This window comes from Apodemus sylvaticus, chromosome 14 (assembly GCF_947179515.1).
Source record: "Apodemus sylvaticus chromosome 14, mApoSyl1.1, whole genome shotgun sequence".
Lineage (NCBI taxonomy): Eukaryota > Metazoa > Chordata > Mammalia > Rodentia > Muridae > Apodemus > Apodemus sylvaticus.
In genome coordinates this window covers 23,626,344-23,644,626 of record NC_067485.1, presented here as the reverse complement: position 1 = coordinate 23,644,626, position 18,283 = coordinate 23,626,344, and the positions used below count along the sequence as shown (strand labels likewise).

The 18,283-nt window shown below is 48.2% G+C and overlaps 1 protein-coding gene across 1 annotated transcript in view; it reads right to left on the bottom strand.

Annotated features, from left to right (window-relative positions):
• Gfod1 (glucose-fructose oxidoreductase domain containing 1) overlaps positions 1–15,628 on the bottom strand; it is a 97,762-nt gene extending 82,134 nt beyond the window's left edge. Inside the window, exon 1 of the mRNA XM_052156734.1 lies at positions 14,717–15,628. Coding sequence (XP_052012694.1) covers positions 14,717–14,969 — 253 coding nt within the window. The 5' untranslated portion in view covers positions 14,970–15,628. The remainder of the gene's footprint in view (positions 1–14,716) is intronic.
• Between the last annotated feature and the right edge of the window lie 2,655 nt (positions 15,629–18,283).

The following is an 18,283-nucleotide window of genomic DNA, read 5'->3' as shown; positions in this document are numbered from 1 at the left end:
CTATGACAATAATGAACATATCCAGGCCCGCACTTGGGAACTTCCCAGAATTCAGCAGGTGAGGAAGGGAGTTAGTTGCCTGTGTCTTCTCATGGCCATCTGCCCCATAACTATTATGTTCCATCCGCCACAGTCCTTAGGGACGGTATAGCAACACCAGCCACATCCCTATTAAACCCAACAAACAGAACCACCATACTTTCCCCCAGACCACCCAAGTACAGACAGAGGCAAACATCAAGTGCTTAGTGCTTTCTTTTTGTATTTTACACAAATGCTGGCCATTTAATTGGCCTTTTTTTTTTTTTAAACAAAGGGGACTGGGTTCAGTTCCCAAGACCCACATCCTCAGCTCACAACTACCTATAACTCTAGCTCCAGGAGACTCAATAGCCTCTTCTGGTCTCAACAGTCACCTGCACATACCCATATAAACACATACACCCATACAATTAAAAATAAAGAATAATATGTATGTGTGTGTGTGTGGGGGGGGTGTATGTGTGTGTGTGACATGTCCAAGCCAAGAACCAGGAAATGCAGGTCTCCTTTGAACCTGAAGGAGCCTGTATAATTCCACTAAAGACCAAGAAGCTGGAAAGAACTGGGGTGGGCTCCGGATACACATGACTCTGGAATCCCCTATGCCCCGGGCTGTAGATAGAGGCAGCTGCGTTCAGTCAGAAGGAGTGGCTGAATCTCCCTTCCACAGACAAACATAGCATTGTGGTACTCTTGGGCCTTAGGGGGAAAGCCAGGCTTTCTGTACTGTAGATGTGAATAGCCCTGCATATTAAATCAGACAAGTGCATCCCTTAGGGCTCCACACTTGTCTCCTGGGACTCTCTGAGAGCAACATCATCATGGGGTGTAAACAATTGTCCCTGGAAGCCGTGCTGGAGGAAACAGAAGCATTTGCAAACAAGCCATGAGGTCTCCCTCCTCTGTGTGGCTGCTGCTCTTTTCTCTTCTGGCCCTGGCTCTAAGAAAAATAGAGGAAACCAATCAGAAGGGCATCATCCTCCATCACCCAGTTATTCATATTCATGTAGGAGAGGAGCAGAGTTCCCAGGAGCACTTTCAAAGAAAGAGCAAGACACATGGGGTACTGTGTCTCTCTGGCCTCAATGGAGAGTCTCTCTGCAGACACTCAACTCTGTTCATCTCATATGTTCACACACTCAAATGCACACTTCACACCACCAGCACCATCCCTCCTCCTCTACTACCACTGCCATATCACCACCACCCCATCATCACCACCATCGCCACACCCCACACACGCATGCTCTCTCCTCTCCTACTCTTCCCTACCCCCCTCCAAGCTCTGACGAGCTGGGATACAACAGCCCATGCCCCCTAAGGAGTGTTCACACCAATGGATATTGCTACCACCACATTATTAGCAGGATTCAAAGGTGGCGGGGCATTAGAATCATCCGAACAGTAATGACCCTTTAGTGGAGGCTTTGTGCTCTAAATCGCCAAGCCTCTCCTCTCAGATGAAAATAGAGAAAGGAAGAACGAAGCCTTTTGTTCCCTGGAGTCTTCCGACACGCTGGCAGGGGGCAGCAATGACGTTTCTGTGAAACCCACTTTTGCTCAGGTCCCAGGACCTGGCTGCCAAGTGTGCTCATGAATTTTTGCAGGATCTGGAAACCTGGCACTATATTAGCTGGGCATGCCATTAATCCTCGAACTCAGGAGGCAGAGGTAGGTAGACCTCTAGGCTACAGATCGACTTCTGGGACAGACAGGGTTACACAGAGAAACCCAGTCTCAAAAAACAAACAAACAAACAACAACAACAACAAAACACAAGAACCAAAACAATAAGAAGAGGCCTGGAAATGAACTGGGGAGATGGCTACATTGATGAAACACTTGTTGTGCAAGCATAAGGACCCAAATTTGAGCCTCAGGACCCACATAAACAGCCGGATACCATGGTGCACTTGGAGCCCATCACTGCAGAAGTGGAGGAAGGCAGATCTCTGGGGCTCACTGGCCAGCCGGCCTAGCCTGCTTAGAGTACCAATCAACAGAGAGATTCTGCATCATAGCACACAGTGAGCAGTACCAAAGCTGAGCTCTGATCTCTGCGCATGCACCCTGAGGGTGCACACTGAGGGTGGATCGGGCTGGGAGCTGCCCTTCTGCGTGTGAAATCCCTTTGTTTCTTTGCTTCTAAGTCTACAGTGCTGAGAAAGCCCAATCTTTACAGAGCTGGTACTCATGGAGGGAGGAGGCGTCTATTTTCACGTTCCTCTCCAATATCTCAGGATGGATTTAGGAAAGTTCCCATAGCACATTTCCTTCTGATTAATAATAGAGTCCTTACTAATCCATTGCGAGGGCTGTGTTTAGACCTTGTGAAACCTCCACTAATTAGTTCTGAGACACCAACACCCCAGCGTATACACGCTGTATCACCCCATCCCTTGGAGAAAGTGCAACACACATGAGTGGATTAATCTTGTATGAAGGCGAGCCCCAGTTCTCTCTTAGAGGTCCCACATCTTAAATCTCTTATTATGGAGATTACATTTCAACATGAGTTCCCAAGGAGATGAACCACAGCAACGCTTGTTGGCACAGCAGCACAGGCCAGGCCGAGCCCCTCCACAGCCCTCTCTAATCCCCACCCCCACCCCCGCCCCACTGGAGCATTGTCTTTAAAGGTTTCAGGATGTATCCATTCTTGTGTGACTTCTCACACTCAATAAGGCAGCCATCTGGGCTCCTCTCAACCTGCTTCCTTCCAATATTCCTGATATCAGTGTCCCTTGCTGAACCCAAAGATCTCTTGTTGTGTGTTACTAGCATTAATTGGGGCCTGAAGAGAGAATAACTTAAGGAGTACTGACAGAAGCTCATATATATATATACATGTATATGCATATATATATACACACATATATATACATACACACATATATATACATGCACACACACACACACACACATATATATGTGTGTGTGTGTATATATATATATATATATATATATACATATATATTATATATATATATATATATATATAACAATTTTGGGCACTCTTTGAAATGATGTGACTGGCATATGAATGAATACAGAGAGACTGTAGAGTGATAATTTGACACAGCTTTACATGCATGATGGCCAAATCAGCATAATTAGCCTTTCCATTGTTTCAACTCTGATCCATTCTCGGAGTAGGGAACCTTCAAACTCTTCACTTCGGAGGATCTTGAAATATATAACAGACTGTTGAGAAAGCTGGACATTCTCAATCCACTGCATCCTAGGCCGTTACTAGAACTCAGCAGAGCTGGGCGGTTCCTCAAGATGACCCCACCCATAGAGTTTGCTCTTTTTTTGTTGTTGATTTTTTTGGATTTGGTTTTTTTTCGAGACAGTGTTTCTCTGTATAGCCCTGGCTGTCCTGGAACTCACTCTGTAAACCAGGCTGGCCTTGAACTCAGAAATCTGCCTGCCTCTGCCTCCCAGAGTGCTGGGGTTACAGGCGTGTGCCACCACTGCCCGGCTTGCTCTTTCTTAAGATGTATGTGTATATATGTATATATGTATGCATTTTCATTATTGATTCATTCACTTTTTTAGCATATGCAAGTGTTTGTCTGTATGTATGTGTACCACATATATTCAGCACTTGCAGGGCCAGAAGGAAGGCATCAGAGACCCTGGAAGTATAGGCACAGGTGGATGTGAGCTGCCAGGTAGGTGCTAGGTCTTCTGAAAGACCAGTAAGCACTCTTAACTGTAGAGTCATCTATCCAGCCCCTCGTGTACATATTCATTCATTTATTTAGAGACAGGGTCTCATTGTGTAAGCCTACAGTTCTCAATTCATGGATAGCAACCCCTTTGCTGGTCAAATGATCCTTACACAGGCATAGCCTAAGACCATCAGAACACATAGATATTTGCATTCCAATCCATAATAGTAGTAAAATTACAGTTCTGAAGTAGCAATGGAAATAATTTTATGGTTGGGGGGGGTCACAACAGGAGGAACTGTACTAAAAGTCAAAGCATTAGGAGGGTTGAGAACCACTGGTTGGTGATATAGACCGAGCTGACCCTCTTGTCTCAGCCCCCCAAATGCTAGAGTTACAGGTGAACTCTACTGAGCCCAACTCACACTTAAAAAAAAAATTAAGTCCCACCCTCTCTTCTTGATCCATTGTAAGCCCAAATTCATCCGAAGACCCAACAAGCTAGGCTCAGCCATCTACCCTCTACACTGCAATTAAAGATAAGCAGTAGTGAAAAGCAGAGAAGGGGAGGGGCTTAGAGGCTGGGGAGAGATCACTGGACAAGAGCACTCGCTGCTCTTGCAAAGGGTTTGGTTCCCAGTACCCACATGGGAGTTCACAACACCTGGTGACTCCAGTTCTAGGAGATCTAATACCCTATCCTGGTTTTTCTGTGGGTACCGGGTACACACTTAGTATACATACATACATGGAGGCACACCCGCATACACATAAAAATAAATAAGCCTTGTGTGTGTGTGTGTATGCGCGCGCGCGCACGCGCGCGTGAGAGAGAGAGAGAGAAAGAGAGAGAGAGAGAGAGAGATATCTATTCAATGAGGCTACTTTGAGAAGAGCAACAAGAGGCTGTGGAGTGACGCGCACTCTTCCCCACCCCACCCCTGCAAGTTCATCTTCCAGGTTCCAACAGGAGGTTTAGATTTAAACACAAGGCAAGAAGGCATGCATAACTAAGCATCCTGACTAAGGTATGGGCATGCCTGACACCAACAGTGTCTGGCTCCAGTTTCTCTTGTAAGGTGGTCAGACAGGTTTTCACAGCTGTGTGAAATCTCTTCCTGGGAGACAAGTTCCCCATTCTGGCTGGCACCAGACATCAGCCTTTTCCTTCTTCCAACAAGCATTCCTGGAGAAATTCTAATTCTTTGAGGGCCATTGTTTGGGTACCCTGATAGCTGAAGGTGTTAAGTCTTTAGGTCATCCTTCCAGGACAACTACTCTAGAGTACTCACCTCCTATGTTCCAAGCCTTGGGCTTCATCCTCAACATGTGTCTATGTATGTGTCCGTGTGTATACATATATAAACATATATGATCTTATATTTAATAATAAGATTGGTCTTTCTAGATCTCATATACATTGTTCTTTTCATTGTTTTGTTATAGTCAAGTAGAAAAGTAATGCAACAATGTAATGCATAAAGTAAATAAGGATGTAACATAAGAAATGTCTAATGTCCAGAGAGGACTCCAGTTAAAAGCACTTGCTGCTCGGGCAGTGGCCTTGGGTTTGGTTCCCAGCACCCACATGGAGGCTCACAACCATCCAAAACTTCAGTTCCAGGGGATCTAACCTCCTCTTCTGGCTTCTATGGGGACCATACTCACATGTTGTACATACATTTACAGGGGGCAAAACACTCCTACACACAAAATAAATCTTTAAAAATTAAAGAGACATCTACATTCGCACAAATATCAACCAAGTCTGTGTTCTCCTCGGCATAGGAGTTGGGCTGTGCTAAGAATAAGCGTCCTTACTCCCTCTACTCCTGTTACCCTCCAGGCTGAGTGATCCTCCAAGCCTTTTTGCTCTAACCAAACACTGAAGGTAACCATAGAAACGTCAGCTGGGAGCCAGCAGCCAGCAGCAGCCAGAAGCAGAGACACCTGGGAAGTGAGGAGGGGCTGCTCTTTCCAGGTAGCAGGAAACTGCTAAGAGAATTGTCTACCACATTGAAAGTATTGGAGGCTGGTGTGAGAAGGGATGTGCGGGCGACATTGCTGACACACAGAGAAGCAAAACTAACTCTAGGAAAACACAGCCCAGGTACCCAAGACCAGCTCCAGGCTTCCATGAGATGCCCCACATCCGCATCACAAATGGTCAGTCTCAGGAGCACAGTGAGGACTTGTCTTCTGCTGCCCCTTCATCCATGAAGCTGCTACGGTGGTCCCTCAGTATCTTCAGCCCTGCTTCTGCCATCCTGGAGGGTACCAAAACCTTTGGGTGCTTAAACCCCTTTTGTAAAAGCACAGGGTTCACACAGAACCTACACACAAATGACATATGCGCTTTAAATCCCAACTAGATGTAAGGAGAGCATTAAGCCATTGTCCTACTACATCAGCAGGGGCTGACAACATGAAAAGGTTTACATGTGTTAGGTACAGGTATGGATTCTTTTTATGGATAATTTCAACCTGTAATTTATTGATCTGAGCATGTAGAATCTGCAGACATGAAGGCTGACTGTACTGAGTTTGCAGCAAAGACAAAATGAAAAGCAGGGCTTAGATAACCTTCCATTCTGGAGGGAGAAAAAAAAGGAAGGAAGGAAAAGAGGGAGGGAGGGAAGAAAACTTTTAAATGTTATTTTCTAAACTGGCAGGAAATATAAAAAACATTTCTTTTTTTTTTAGGTTTATTTATTATATGTGAGTACACTATAGGTGTCTTCAGATACTCCAAGAAGAGGGTGTCAGATCTCATTACAGATGGTTGTGAACCACCATGTAGTTGCTGGGATTTGAACTCAGGACCTTCAGAAGAGCAGTCAGTGCTCTTAACTACTGACCCATCTCTCCAGCCAGAAAAGCACTGTCGGGAGCTTGGTAGGGTACTTGCCTGGCATTGACAAAGACCTGTGCGTTCAGCCCCCCAGCACTGCATAAAACCAGGGATGGTAGCGCATGCCTGTAATCCCAGTACAGGAGACAGAGACAAGAGATCAGAAGCTCAAAGTCATCTTCAGGTACATAGTGAGTTCAAGGCCAGCCTGGGATAAACAAGATGAGGTCTCAAAAAGAAATGCTTTTGATTGAAAAATAAAACAATGGCTATTCAACCCATTATGATGGTGGCTCATATCTGCAATCCCACCCAGTGTCTAGGAGGCTGAAGGTGGGGGGGGGGTTGCCCAATGTTCAAGGCCAGCCTGGACTATAACTCAGTCTGTTTCAACTCCTACCCCTCCCCATGAAAAAAGCATCATGTGTATAACCTAGCTAGAGAGCCAATCCCATGAGACATAATGAAAAATGAGGTTTATTGATCTGATGCATATAACAAGGGGGGACATCAGGCCTGGTTTTGACATAATCCTTGTCATTTTAACTGCCCCGCATGGTGTACCCTTTGCCCCATTTCACTGGCGAGATAACCCAGGCTCAAGAACAATGGGCACTGGCTACAGCTGGTGAAAAGGCTCAGCAGCTAAAATTACTATCAAAGCCTGGCGTTGAAGGCGGACGTAGAGAACCGACCCCCACCCTTGTCCTCTGACCTCCACACACTTGCCGTGACCCGTGCACACCTGCACACGGCAGCAGTTTTGAAAGGGCTGGTGAGATGACCCAGTGAGTAAACGTGCTCACTGCACAAACCTAGAGACCAGAGTTCCATCCCCAGAACCCACGTAACAATAGAGCGGGAGACCAGCTCCGTAAAGGTGTCCTCTGACCGCCACGTACACACTAGAATAACGCTTTTTAAAATTTTTTAGTAATAATTTTTAAAACAAACACTTCTCCCAAAGTCACACAGTAGTGGCCCACCAAGCAGTTCCTGTAACTGGTTACTTTAGCCACACACACAGCGCTTTGTATGACAGCGCTCCTTCCTAAGTCACCGTTAGCAAGTATGTCCCAATAGGCCTGCGTATTATTAAACACACTTTTTACTTCCTCTTTCACTGTCAGCCTCCCAGGTCAGGTAGCAAAATGCCCAACTTCATTTACTTTCTCCCTCCAAACTAAACCTCTACGGAATCACCCATTTCCAAAGCCCCACACATCCCTCGATGGATCATTCGAGTGCACCCAATATCAGTGCGATGCAAGGAGCCTGGTCACGCTCCAGTCTTCCTAACCCTAAACAGAGTCATTTCTACCATTTACATAATCCCCAAGGGCTTCCTCAATTCTACACCTAACTGCTAAACCAAAAAATCATTTCCTGCTGTGCACAGGAGCAGGAACCCAGGGAACACAATCGGCTTCTTTTTTTGTAGTGTTAAGATAGGAAGAGATCCAAAAGAAACTCCGGGGGAGAACTGGAAATGCAGGGTCTGCCGGGATTTCAGAATGGCTCCCCTCATGTCCAAGTCTGCCCTTCTCATTATCCAAAGTCCATCTGATCCCTGGTGTGGCAACAATGGCCGGAGATGTCAGTTCTCACCTCTATCCCAGCAGCCCTCCTCCCTGCTAAAGCAGCCACAGCTGCCAGGAAAGGGTGGACTGCCCCAGGTCCTTAGCTAATGATGCCAAATGCCAAGCGAGTTGGGGCAAGAGTCCATGTAAGCAAAGATCAGAGGTCAAGGAAAGCCTCCAGTTTTTCTCACCGTCCCAGCGTGAATAAAGCTCCTATTCCCATGGGTCTCCACAGCTGCCTCCAAACATGGGGACAGAGAGCAAGTGGCATCCCATTCCACACAAGGCAACAGGTATTTTTGGCACAGTTCATTAGCAAGGTGGTGACTCACCTGGGGGGGGGGCGCTCTGCTTCCAGTGGCAGAGTGGGGTCATGACTCCTGTGTCTAGCTGGCCCAGTATTGCAACCACTGGCTAGGTGGAAACCGTGAGTCTCCGATACCACCCAGGAATCTGCATTTTAAAGGACTCTCCGGGTAATACCAATGCACAGTAAAGTTGGAAGGGGGTACAGAATACCACACCCAGCACAGAAATGCTGGGTTGATAGATGTATCCCTAACCTGTGATTCCTGAGATCACGTGTCCACACAATGAAAAGGTCCTCCGCATTCACTGGTCATTCTGCAGGTATTTGCAGCCGACTGCTAGATGACTTGGTATCTGGCACTGTCTAAAAAGGGTAAAGAGGACAGACTAAAAGCTCAGCCCTGGAAGAGCTGCCTTCCAACAGAGGGACAACAAGAGCAGCTATGAGATTCATTGGCTGCGAGTGTCGCCAAGGACAGAAAGGAGACAAGAGACACAGAAAGACCCAGAACTGGAAGAGGAACTTTGATGGAACAAGAAGTCCAGAAAAGTCACTCCCTCAAAATAACCCTGGATCTGTAGAGAAAGAGTTAGCCATTCAAAGGGAGGAGAGAGACCAGTCCAACCATTCAAAGGGAGGAGAGAGACCAGTCTAGACAACCGACCAGAGCCAATGCAAAGAGTCAGATAAGTGACCAGGGAATTCCAGGAACACAACAGAGGCCTTGGTCTTGGAGGGTGGTGCACCCACAGATCGGTTCAATTGCCAAAGACATAAGAGGCACAGTGGAGGAAGACAACATGAAGCCAAGTACCTCCTAAGCATGGGTGTTCGTCCAACTTCCTTAGGACCCACTGCAATGCTGTTTGCAGGTGTTATCTACGTACAGGGTCCTACACATTCATTCACCTTTCCTGTGGTACGGAGAATAGACTGGGCCTAGGCAGGCAGCCAGACAGCATTAGCTAAGGAGAGGGGACTGCAGCGAGGGAGGACAATGCTTTGGCAGGTTCTGACTGGCCCAGGCTAGTTGGGAAGTGATGGTGTCCTGAGCTGCTAGCCACTCCGGACTACACAGTGTGAACCAAACTGTACTCTAGGCATCCTCAAGGCAAGAAACCTCTAGGTATCTGTAGTTGCAGGCCTTGCAGGGAGCAGCTCTGAAGGAAACCGACCAAACGCAGTGTGTCGGGTGCCAGCTCATCTGGCAGTATCTACGTCAAATGATATATACTCCCTGACCAGCTCTCGGTTTATGCATTTGTACTATAAACACACTAGTATGTACAAAATGGCAGTGCCTCAAGATGACTCATTCTATGTTTGCGTAAGATGGAAAACAACCAAAATGTCAAATAACAGGGGCCGGGTCAAATCCATTTCACCCATACAGGGAGATCTTATATAGCCCAAAACATGACTAAGGACACAGCCACCTTCTAAGTATATGTATATATGTTTAGGTGCAGTGTATATATTTGTATAAAACAAATAGGTTACGTACACATATACATGCATTCAGTTATCCTTATCAGCAGGAGACTGTTCCCAGAATCCCCATAGGAACAAAGGCTCAGGGATGCTCAAGTCCTTCACATAAAACAGCCGAGTATTTGTGTGTAATGTACATTATTGTCCCAGCTTTTAACCTATTAGCCTAGAGTAACCAACTTGTATTGGTTCAGTAGAGGTACAGTTTCTTTGCTTTGTTTTTCAAGTATTTTTGATTCATGATTGGTTGAATACACAAATGCAGAACTCACAAAACTGAGGGTCAACTGAATATGTAGCTATATGATATGCTGAAATATGATATATTAAATGCTTTTAATAGATAGTGGATAGATAGATAGATATACAAGCTAGCACTGTCAAATGATGGATAGTGAATTTCCAGTAGTATAAATGGAACTTTACCCATCACCTAAAAGAAATGAAAGTTGTTACATGCAGCCTTGCCGTGGTGTCAAGGCAGAAGCACACAGATCTCTGAGTTCAAGGACAGCCTGGTCTACAGAGTGAGTTCTTACAATGTATATTTACTACTATAGCCAAAAAAGAAAAAGAAAGAAAGAAAGAAAGAGAGAGAGAGAGAGAGAAAGAGAGAGAGAGAGAGAGAGAGAGAGAGAGAGAGAGAGAAAGAAAGAAAGAAAGAAAGAAAGAAAGAAAGAAAGAAAGAAAGAAAGAAAGAAAGAAACTAACTGATAGGAGACATTGAAAAGTTGTAGTAAAGTTGATTACCTCAGAATAGGGTACACTGACTCCATATAGTTTGAAATTTGTGCCATGTGAATATATAACCTATTCAAGCTAACTGAATGCAATTTTAAACAAATGCATTCAAATTAGTTCTAGAAAGTACAAAGGTTCAGGGTACTGAGGGCCTTGAAGGGTACACCGAGGAGGAGGCAGAGGTAAGCCGCAGGAGAGATTCAGGAGGTGCTAGCAGATGATCGGTCTGGAAGGCTGCACAGTTCTTAATCCAACTGCAGGATCAAACGGTGCTCCCGACAGAAGAACCAGGAGTCTCTCCTACACACCCCACTGGTGTGTTAATTGTAGCTCATGAAGTGTGTGTGTGTGTAATTTGTGTGTGTGTGTGTGTGTGTGTACACTCACACAAGCACACACTTATGCTATACTACATATCTGAGAGTCAGAGGACAATCCCATGAAATCAGCTCTCTCATTCCATCTCTTTGTCAGTTCAAGGACTAAACTCAGTTCTCCAAGCCTGCATGGCAAGCGTCTCCACCCATGGAGCCATCTCGATGGATTCTTGGATGCCTTGCAGGACATGAGGCTGGCCAGACTCATTAGAGGCCAGTTCCTGCTTACTGTGCCATCCGGCTAACGATAAGGCTTTTCCTAAAAGCAAAGGCAATGGAGACCGTGTCTCTGGTTCCCTACTATACCCCGAATCACAGTGAAGGGTGAACCCACTGGGGTGAGCCAGGACCCAGAAAGGATAAAAAGACAGAATGATTCGGGAGATGGCATTGATATTATGGGGGAGCCAATACCAAGGGTAGGATAGAAAGCAACACAGGATAGGGACAGACAGACACACACACACACACACACACACACAGAGCCATCTCTTATAGAAGGAAAGGAAATGTGGAAATGGAGCTGGCTTAGGGGATGACAAGAAGGGATTGGAGAGACTGCTGGTGGTCTCTAGTGTGTGGTCATGGGTAGCTGGAACTCAGCTCTCTGAATCTGGATACCCTCATTAGTAAAATCAGCCCGATGTCTACCTTGGATACTTGTCTTCATCATGTTAAAATGTTTTCTACACAACAAGCTACTGCACTGGCTGGCCCACAAGAGGTTCTCGGTTATAGGCCGCCCTAAATGGCATACAAACTGTGTGTGGCAGAAATATCTCTACAGCGGGAATGCCAATGAGGCAGTGGAACCACCCTGAAAAGAATGAACACAGACTAAAGAAACACCCCTCACCTTGTCTACCAGACTGTTAAAACAATGGACCCCAAGACACTTGAATCTCCACCTCTGCCCCACCCCCACCCTCCAGGAATCTCACACTAGGAGAAGAGAAATCTTAAACTTGGGTCCACCGGAGGGGAAGACTTTTCTCCAGAAAAGCGATTTGCAATTCACCAACCCACCTGGCAGGAGGGCGGAGCCAAAACAATGAGGGGCAGCCTGCGCCAACAGAAACCAATCAGCCACACATAATTCTGAGCCTCCATTTAAACCTCTATTGCACGGTCTCACTTGAAGACCTTGAACACAGACTTTGAGGGTCACTGGTCCTGTTAGTCCCTGTTCTCAAGGCTGAATAAATCTCCTTTTCTGCAATTCATGCGTCTGTCTGTTTTAATAGGTTTATGTTTGAACCTGGCTTGCTGAAGCAGACATAGACTGTGACCCAAAGTCTGGTAGCAATAGGACTTTGGAGGAAGTTTCTGGAAATCAAAGGAAGATGCCACCGGTTCTATTTCAGTTTGCTTTCTCCTTGTCAGGTCACGATGTGAGCCATGGGTCAGTCTTGAGACAGTGGAGAAAGAAGAACGTTTCACCAGAACTAATTTAAAGAGATGTCCCTTCTCAGTCCCAGGTAAACGCTAATATGTGCAAACCTCCAACAGCCAGGGCCAGCCTGATAACTGTTTGGGGCTTTCCACTTCCTGTGTTATGTGTGCAGAACTTCTTAACCATGACCGTAATGTCAGTCAGGAGTGGCCTGGAAGATACAATCGAAAGAAGCCTCACAAAGTCTTCCAGTGAGGTCGGAACACCTGGGCAAGCACTTCTAAATTCAGTTCGGTGCCTCTACATTTTTCCATAATCATGGACTACCTTGAATCACGGACAAACTCAAAAGGAAAAGAAGAAAACCTACAGCCCGTCGTGAAAGGATGAACCCTGGGCTCTCCCCTTGTGGGGCTTAGTAAACTCAGTTAATGGAATCTCCCATGCTTCACTCTGAAGAGGAACTCTCAACAGCCTCAGTGCAAAACAAGAACTTACTTATATGGATTCTTTATTCCAATGCTGAGCATTGCAACCAGATGCCTGTGCATGCCAGACAGGTGTTCTACCATGGTGCCACACCCCGAGTCCTCACATAGACACCACCATCATTACCATCCCCATCATCACAGAAGTATCCAGAGAAGTATAACAATGGTCTACATCCCTAAACACTTCGGTGCCCAAAGTAGGAGATGAAGGCTGGAGTTGTAACTCAGTTACTGAAATACTTATCTAGCATGCAAGAAGCAGCCCCGGGTCTGATTCCCAGAACCAAATAAACTAGGTATGCAGTCTCAGCACTCAGGAAGTAGGGTCAGGAGGATCAGAAGTTCAAGGTCATCCCTCAACTAAACAGGGAGTTGGAGGTCAGCCTACCATGCATGAGATCCCGCCTCAAACAACAATGATTGTGTGTACCAGAGACCATCAGAGCATTCTTGTTCTGTAATTGGCACTCCCCTGTTCCAGGCTTGCTCCATGGGTCTGCCCAGCAGAGATGCCACCCGACAGCGGAAGAGAATGCGCCAACAAGCTTTTAAATAGGACCAGATCTCCTGAGCCTGTAGCATAGATGGGCCCAAGAAGAACCCATGTTATAGAGATTGCCCTAATAGGTTTTATACTATAGCTTGTTTACCACCTACTTGACACACAAATCCAATGTAAATAAGGGAGGTATCTGCCCAGTATAAACCAAAAGCCAGAAGCGTACTACAAGCAATGTGCAAAGGAAAGACCGGTAGCCCCCACTTCAGAATTTCTCCAGCCTAGTTTGTCAGGAGCTTTTTCTTTACTCCGGTAATCTAGACTTCCAAGAGTGGGTATGAGACGTCTGGGAACAGGCGAGCAGGGTTGTTTTAGGTTTGGAAGAGTGCTATGATGATAGACAGACTTGCTCAAGACATTCGTCTTCACACAGAAAGAAGCCCCCAGTCTGCCTGTAAACACAATGTGTCTCGGGAATATTCCTGAGGCAAAACACGGAGGTGCCATCGCACGTTTCCAAAGGAAACTGCAGCGTCTGGCCTTTTCCCCACCACACACACAAAGCATCTCTGCCTCTGAAACTACAATTCCCGTCTCCTAAGAACACAAGGTATATTATTCTCAACTGGAGTAGAAGCTTACTCTTGGGAGACTGTGCCCAAAGGTTAAATTACAATCTTTACTAACCTCTGACACATCTGAGAGTGTTCTGATAGCCCCGCCCACTCTCGCTTGCTTCCTTCTAGAGCAGAAGAGATAATTCCAGCCAGCTGTCAGGTCTCTAATTTCACACTAAACTCACTTACAGCGGAGGGAAACAAAACGACCCAAACTGGGTGCCACGGCTGCTCACAACAGGTACACCCTGCCACGTGTGCGGCCCTTTATTCAAGGGTTCCTGGGCCATGCGCTCTCCTCTTCCAGACGCACGCGCGCCAACACACCAGAGCACTAACTAACACGAACAGCTGGGTTCCGAGTTTCCCTCCTGGAACAGCCACCGGTCTTCTGCATCTGACCCATTCGGTTCCTAAACCTAGAACCCAAGCCTACTCCAGCCTCCACACCACACACGTGGGGATGCGCTTCCAGCTGGTACCAGGAGCGAAGCGTGGAGGTGGGGGGTGGGGGGAGCATCGACTGGGAAAGGAAAAGCTGGGAGTAACAGCCCTGGGTCTGGAATTCCTGAGGTGTCTGCAATTGGAGAGGGAGCGAAGCGAAGACCCGAGCTAAAGAAGAGAGGGCTGGGGGAGGGGTCGCTCACCCAGGGTTTTGACAGCGATCTGGCGAGTGAGCGGTGGCGGCAGGTTGATGCACACCAAGTCCACATCCTGGTGCAGCAGCACCTCGTCGATGCGGCTGGTGTAGAAAGGAACGCTCATCTCCTTGGCCAGCTCCTCGGCTTCTTCCTGCGTGCGGCCCCACAGCGCCTTCACCGCGAAGCCCTCATCTTTCAGCAGCGGGATGATGACTCGGGCGGTGAGGCTGGTGCCGAACACGCCCACCCCGGGAAGCATGGCTGCTCAGGTCCGCCCGGTTCTGCTGCTGCCGGGATCTCCAGTCGAACACCCGCGCGCACGCCCCTCCAGCCAGTCCCGCAGTCCCCGGCTCTTGCAGCCGATCTTGCGCCCGGGCAAGGCGCCCGCGTGCGGCGGCGTGACAGCGCGCCGAACCACAGACCCTGCAGGCTCCCGGAGCCTCAGAGCTATGACTGCTGCAGTGCCCGCCACTCAGGGCTCGTGTCCTTCCCGGAGACAGCGGCAGGGACTCCGCCAGGGCGCACGAGGCCCCGAAGCCCCGTGGAGCCAGGGCTCAGGCAGCGCTCCCTCGGCAGCGCCGGCCGGCTCCGTGCGCCCCGCCGAGGCCGCCCCATGGCCGGCTCATCCCCGCAGAATCTCTCTCCCGGGAGGCGCTCCCTCTTCGCCACCCTCTCTGGGCTGCGGATCTCCTTTTTTCCCAGGTCCTTGGTAACGAATGGAACCCAGAGGCCACCCGGAGGCCGACTAAGGATGAGGCTCGTAGTGTACCAGGCGCTGATCGCGAGCAGCAGCACCGCAGCGGCGGCCACCACCCGGCGTCAGACTCCTCATTCTGCTGCCATATTCGCTCGCTCGCAGCGCGCCTTGGGCGGCCTCGGCCCCGCTCAGGCTCGGGCTCCAGCTCCGGGATCCCGCGGGTACGAGGGCGGAGTTGGCGACTTTGACTGTCAGCGGCTGGGGTTCCTGCACCGCCCTTGCAGTAGCGCCGCGCTCCATTGGCCGCCAAGCGTCGCCCCCGCCCTTGTCTCCGCCGCCCAAGGCTCTGGTTGCGCTCAGCGCCGGGCCCCTGGAACCCGCTTTGACTCCTCCCCGTCCCCGCCTGGCTCGCCTGCTGCCCCCGGGTGGCTTCCCTTTCTCTATGCTCTCCGCCTCCGCAGCCTCCTCCTCCTCCTCGTTGTGCTCCAAGCTCCGCCCAAGCAAGCAAATAAATCTAGCAAAGCAGGGCGCGCCCTTAATGGGCTAGTACTGGGTTCCTTGGAAAAGACTGGCGGATGCTGAGACCCCGGGGAGGCTGGAGGACCCCAGGAGGTGTGAGCGGTGTGGATCAGTCTCTTCTCGCAGTATTTTTCTATGCTCGCCACCGCACTAGAGAAGCTTTCAAGGCTCTTAACCCTGAGGTTTTTGGAAACTCCTTTCATTGATGAGAAAGTGATCTCCGGAGAGGTTAAAGGACTTGCTCAAGGTGACACACATAAACAACTGTGCCGGATCGGAAGGCTGACACCAGCATCTCGGCGCTGAACTCCTAGAGTTCTGCCTTGCGAGTGCTCCAATCCCAAACCAACTCTACTCTTTGAGGAGAATCCACTGATCACCTACCCCATGCTTGTGCCCCATGTGGCACAAGCGACCTCACCCAGACTGGAGGCTCCACGGTGGCTGCGACACGTGTGTCTGGAGTCTGGTCTTCCAAACGCTTGTTTACTTCTGGCTGCCTGCCACTCCTGGCCGCTGCCCTCTGTCAGCTTCAGTTCCCAGGCACAGCGTTTCTCTTGGCCTTCACTACATCTGCAGTCAGGAGGATAATGGCGACCCTCAGACCGACATGCATGGAAAGCCCTAACTGCGGTGGTGACCCAGTGAGCCTCTAAGTTCTCAGCGTATCCTAGACACTTATCACAGGGCCTAACGAGATAGTTAGGCACTCGACTAAATACACAAGTGGGTGGATACTCACCACCTGTCACGTTGTGCCCACTTTGTGCCGGGAAGGAGTCAATGCCAAAGGGCCAGGGAACCTGCCCTCTCTAGCTCGGTGTTTCTGGAAAGGTCAGGTTACTACTGTCTGTCGTGTTCACCCCTGGCCTTTAGCACTCAGCTGAAGAGACACGTGTCCTGCTTCCACATAAGCGTGGAAAACATGTTACACTGGAGCGTTTAAAGCAACTTGTAACAACTGGTGGTGAGGCGGGGCTCCTGGAGAGAGAGGTACACAGAAAAAGAATGGCTTGGCAATGGGAGAAGGCAAAGTTGACCTCAGGATGACGTTAGTAAAAAGGACAAAGTGCTCCGGCATTGGCAACAGCCTGAATAGGGTCAGACAAAGAGCAGACAAGATATGCCTGCTGATGGTCAGCTGAGACGTGCTAAGGAAAACCTGGGTGTGGCGCCATTGCTGCCAGGCTGCTGCTTTGGAACAGAGAACCGAGCCATGATATGTTGCCCCTGGATAGATGCATGATGTGTGCCTCTTGGCTTGCAGAGTTAGAAGCTGGAGCTGACTCTTGGCTCTGCCATTTACACCCTGTGGGACCTGGGACAAATACCTTCTCTGTGTCCATTTGTAAAGGGAGACGATAGCTAACACTAGAGAGGACCATGTGATTTGACAGTCGTGATGTCCTGAGAAGGATATTCCTTAGAAATGTTCTATGTGGGGGCTGGTGAGATGGCTTAGCAGTTAAGAGCACTGACTGTTCTGCCAAAGGTCCTGAGTTCAAATCCCAGCAACCACATGGTGGCTCACAACCATCCTTAATGAGATCTGACACCCCCTTCTGGTCTTAAGACAGCTACAGTGCACTTAGCTATAATAATAAATAAATCTTTTGGACCTGAGGAGCGAGCAGAGGACCTGAATTCAATTTCTAGCAACCATATGGTGGCTCACAACCATCTGTACAGCTACAGTGTACTCTTATACATAAAATAAATAAATAAATCTTTTAAAAAATGTTCTATGTGATATATATATGCCCTCTATTTTGATATTTATATGGATTTTAATATTATTTATATGTACGGATATGGTTATACCGCATGGATGCATATGCCCTTGGGGGTCAGAAGAGGACATTGATTGAATCTGCTGGAGCTGGAGCAGGAGCTACGGGTGGTTGTGAACCATTCTGTATGAGTATCTGAACTCAAGTTCCCTAAACAGACTGTGAGCACTTTTACCTGCAAAGACATCTTTCCAACCACTGTTTGTTGTTTCGCATTTTTTTTGTTTGGTTTGGTTTATTTGGGCTGTAGTTTTTGTTTTGAGAGAAGGGCTCCTATCGCCCATACTGGAATCCAACACACTATCCAGGGGAGGATGACCTTTACTAAATTTTGATCCTCCCGTCTCCACCTCCCAAGCCTATACCACAGGTAAGTGCATATGTATGCCTTCTCAGTCCCCTGTAACACTACCATTCCCTGTTATCCACAAAGGAGACAAGAGGGACTTTTACATATGTCTTTCAAAGAGAGGCTGCCCTCTGAATGCCTCTACTGCGGCATTCAAGTCAGGGTTATCGGTAGCTGGACACCGTCCTTGCTGGGCTGCCTGCGCTCACTCCGTATTC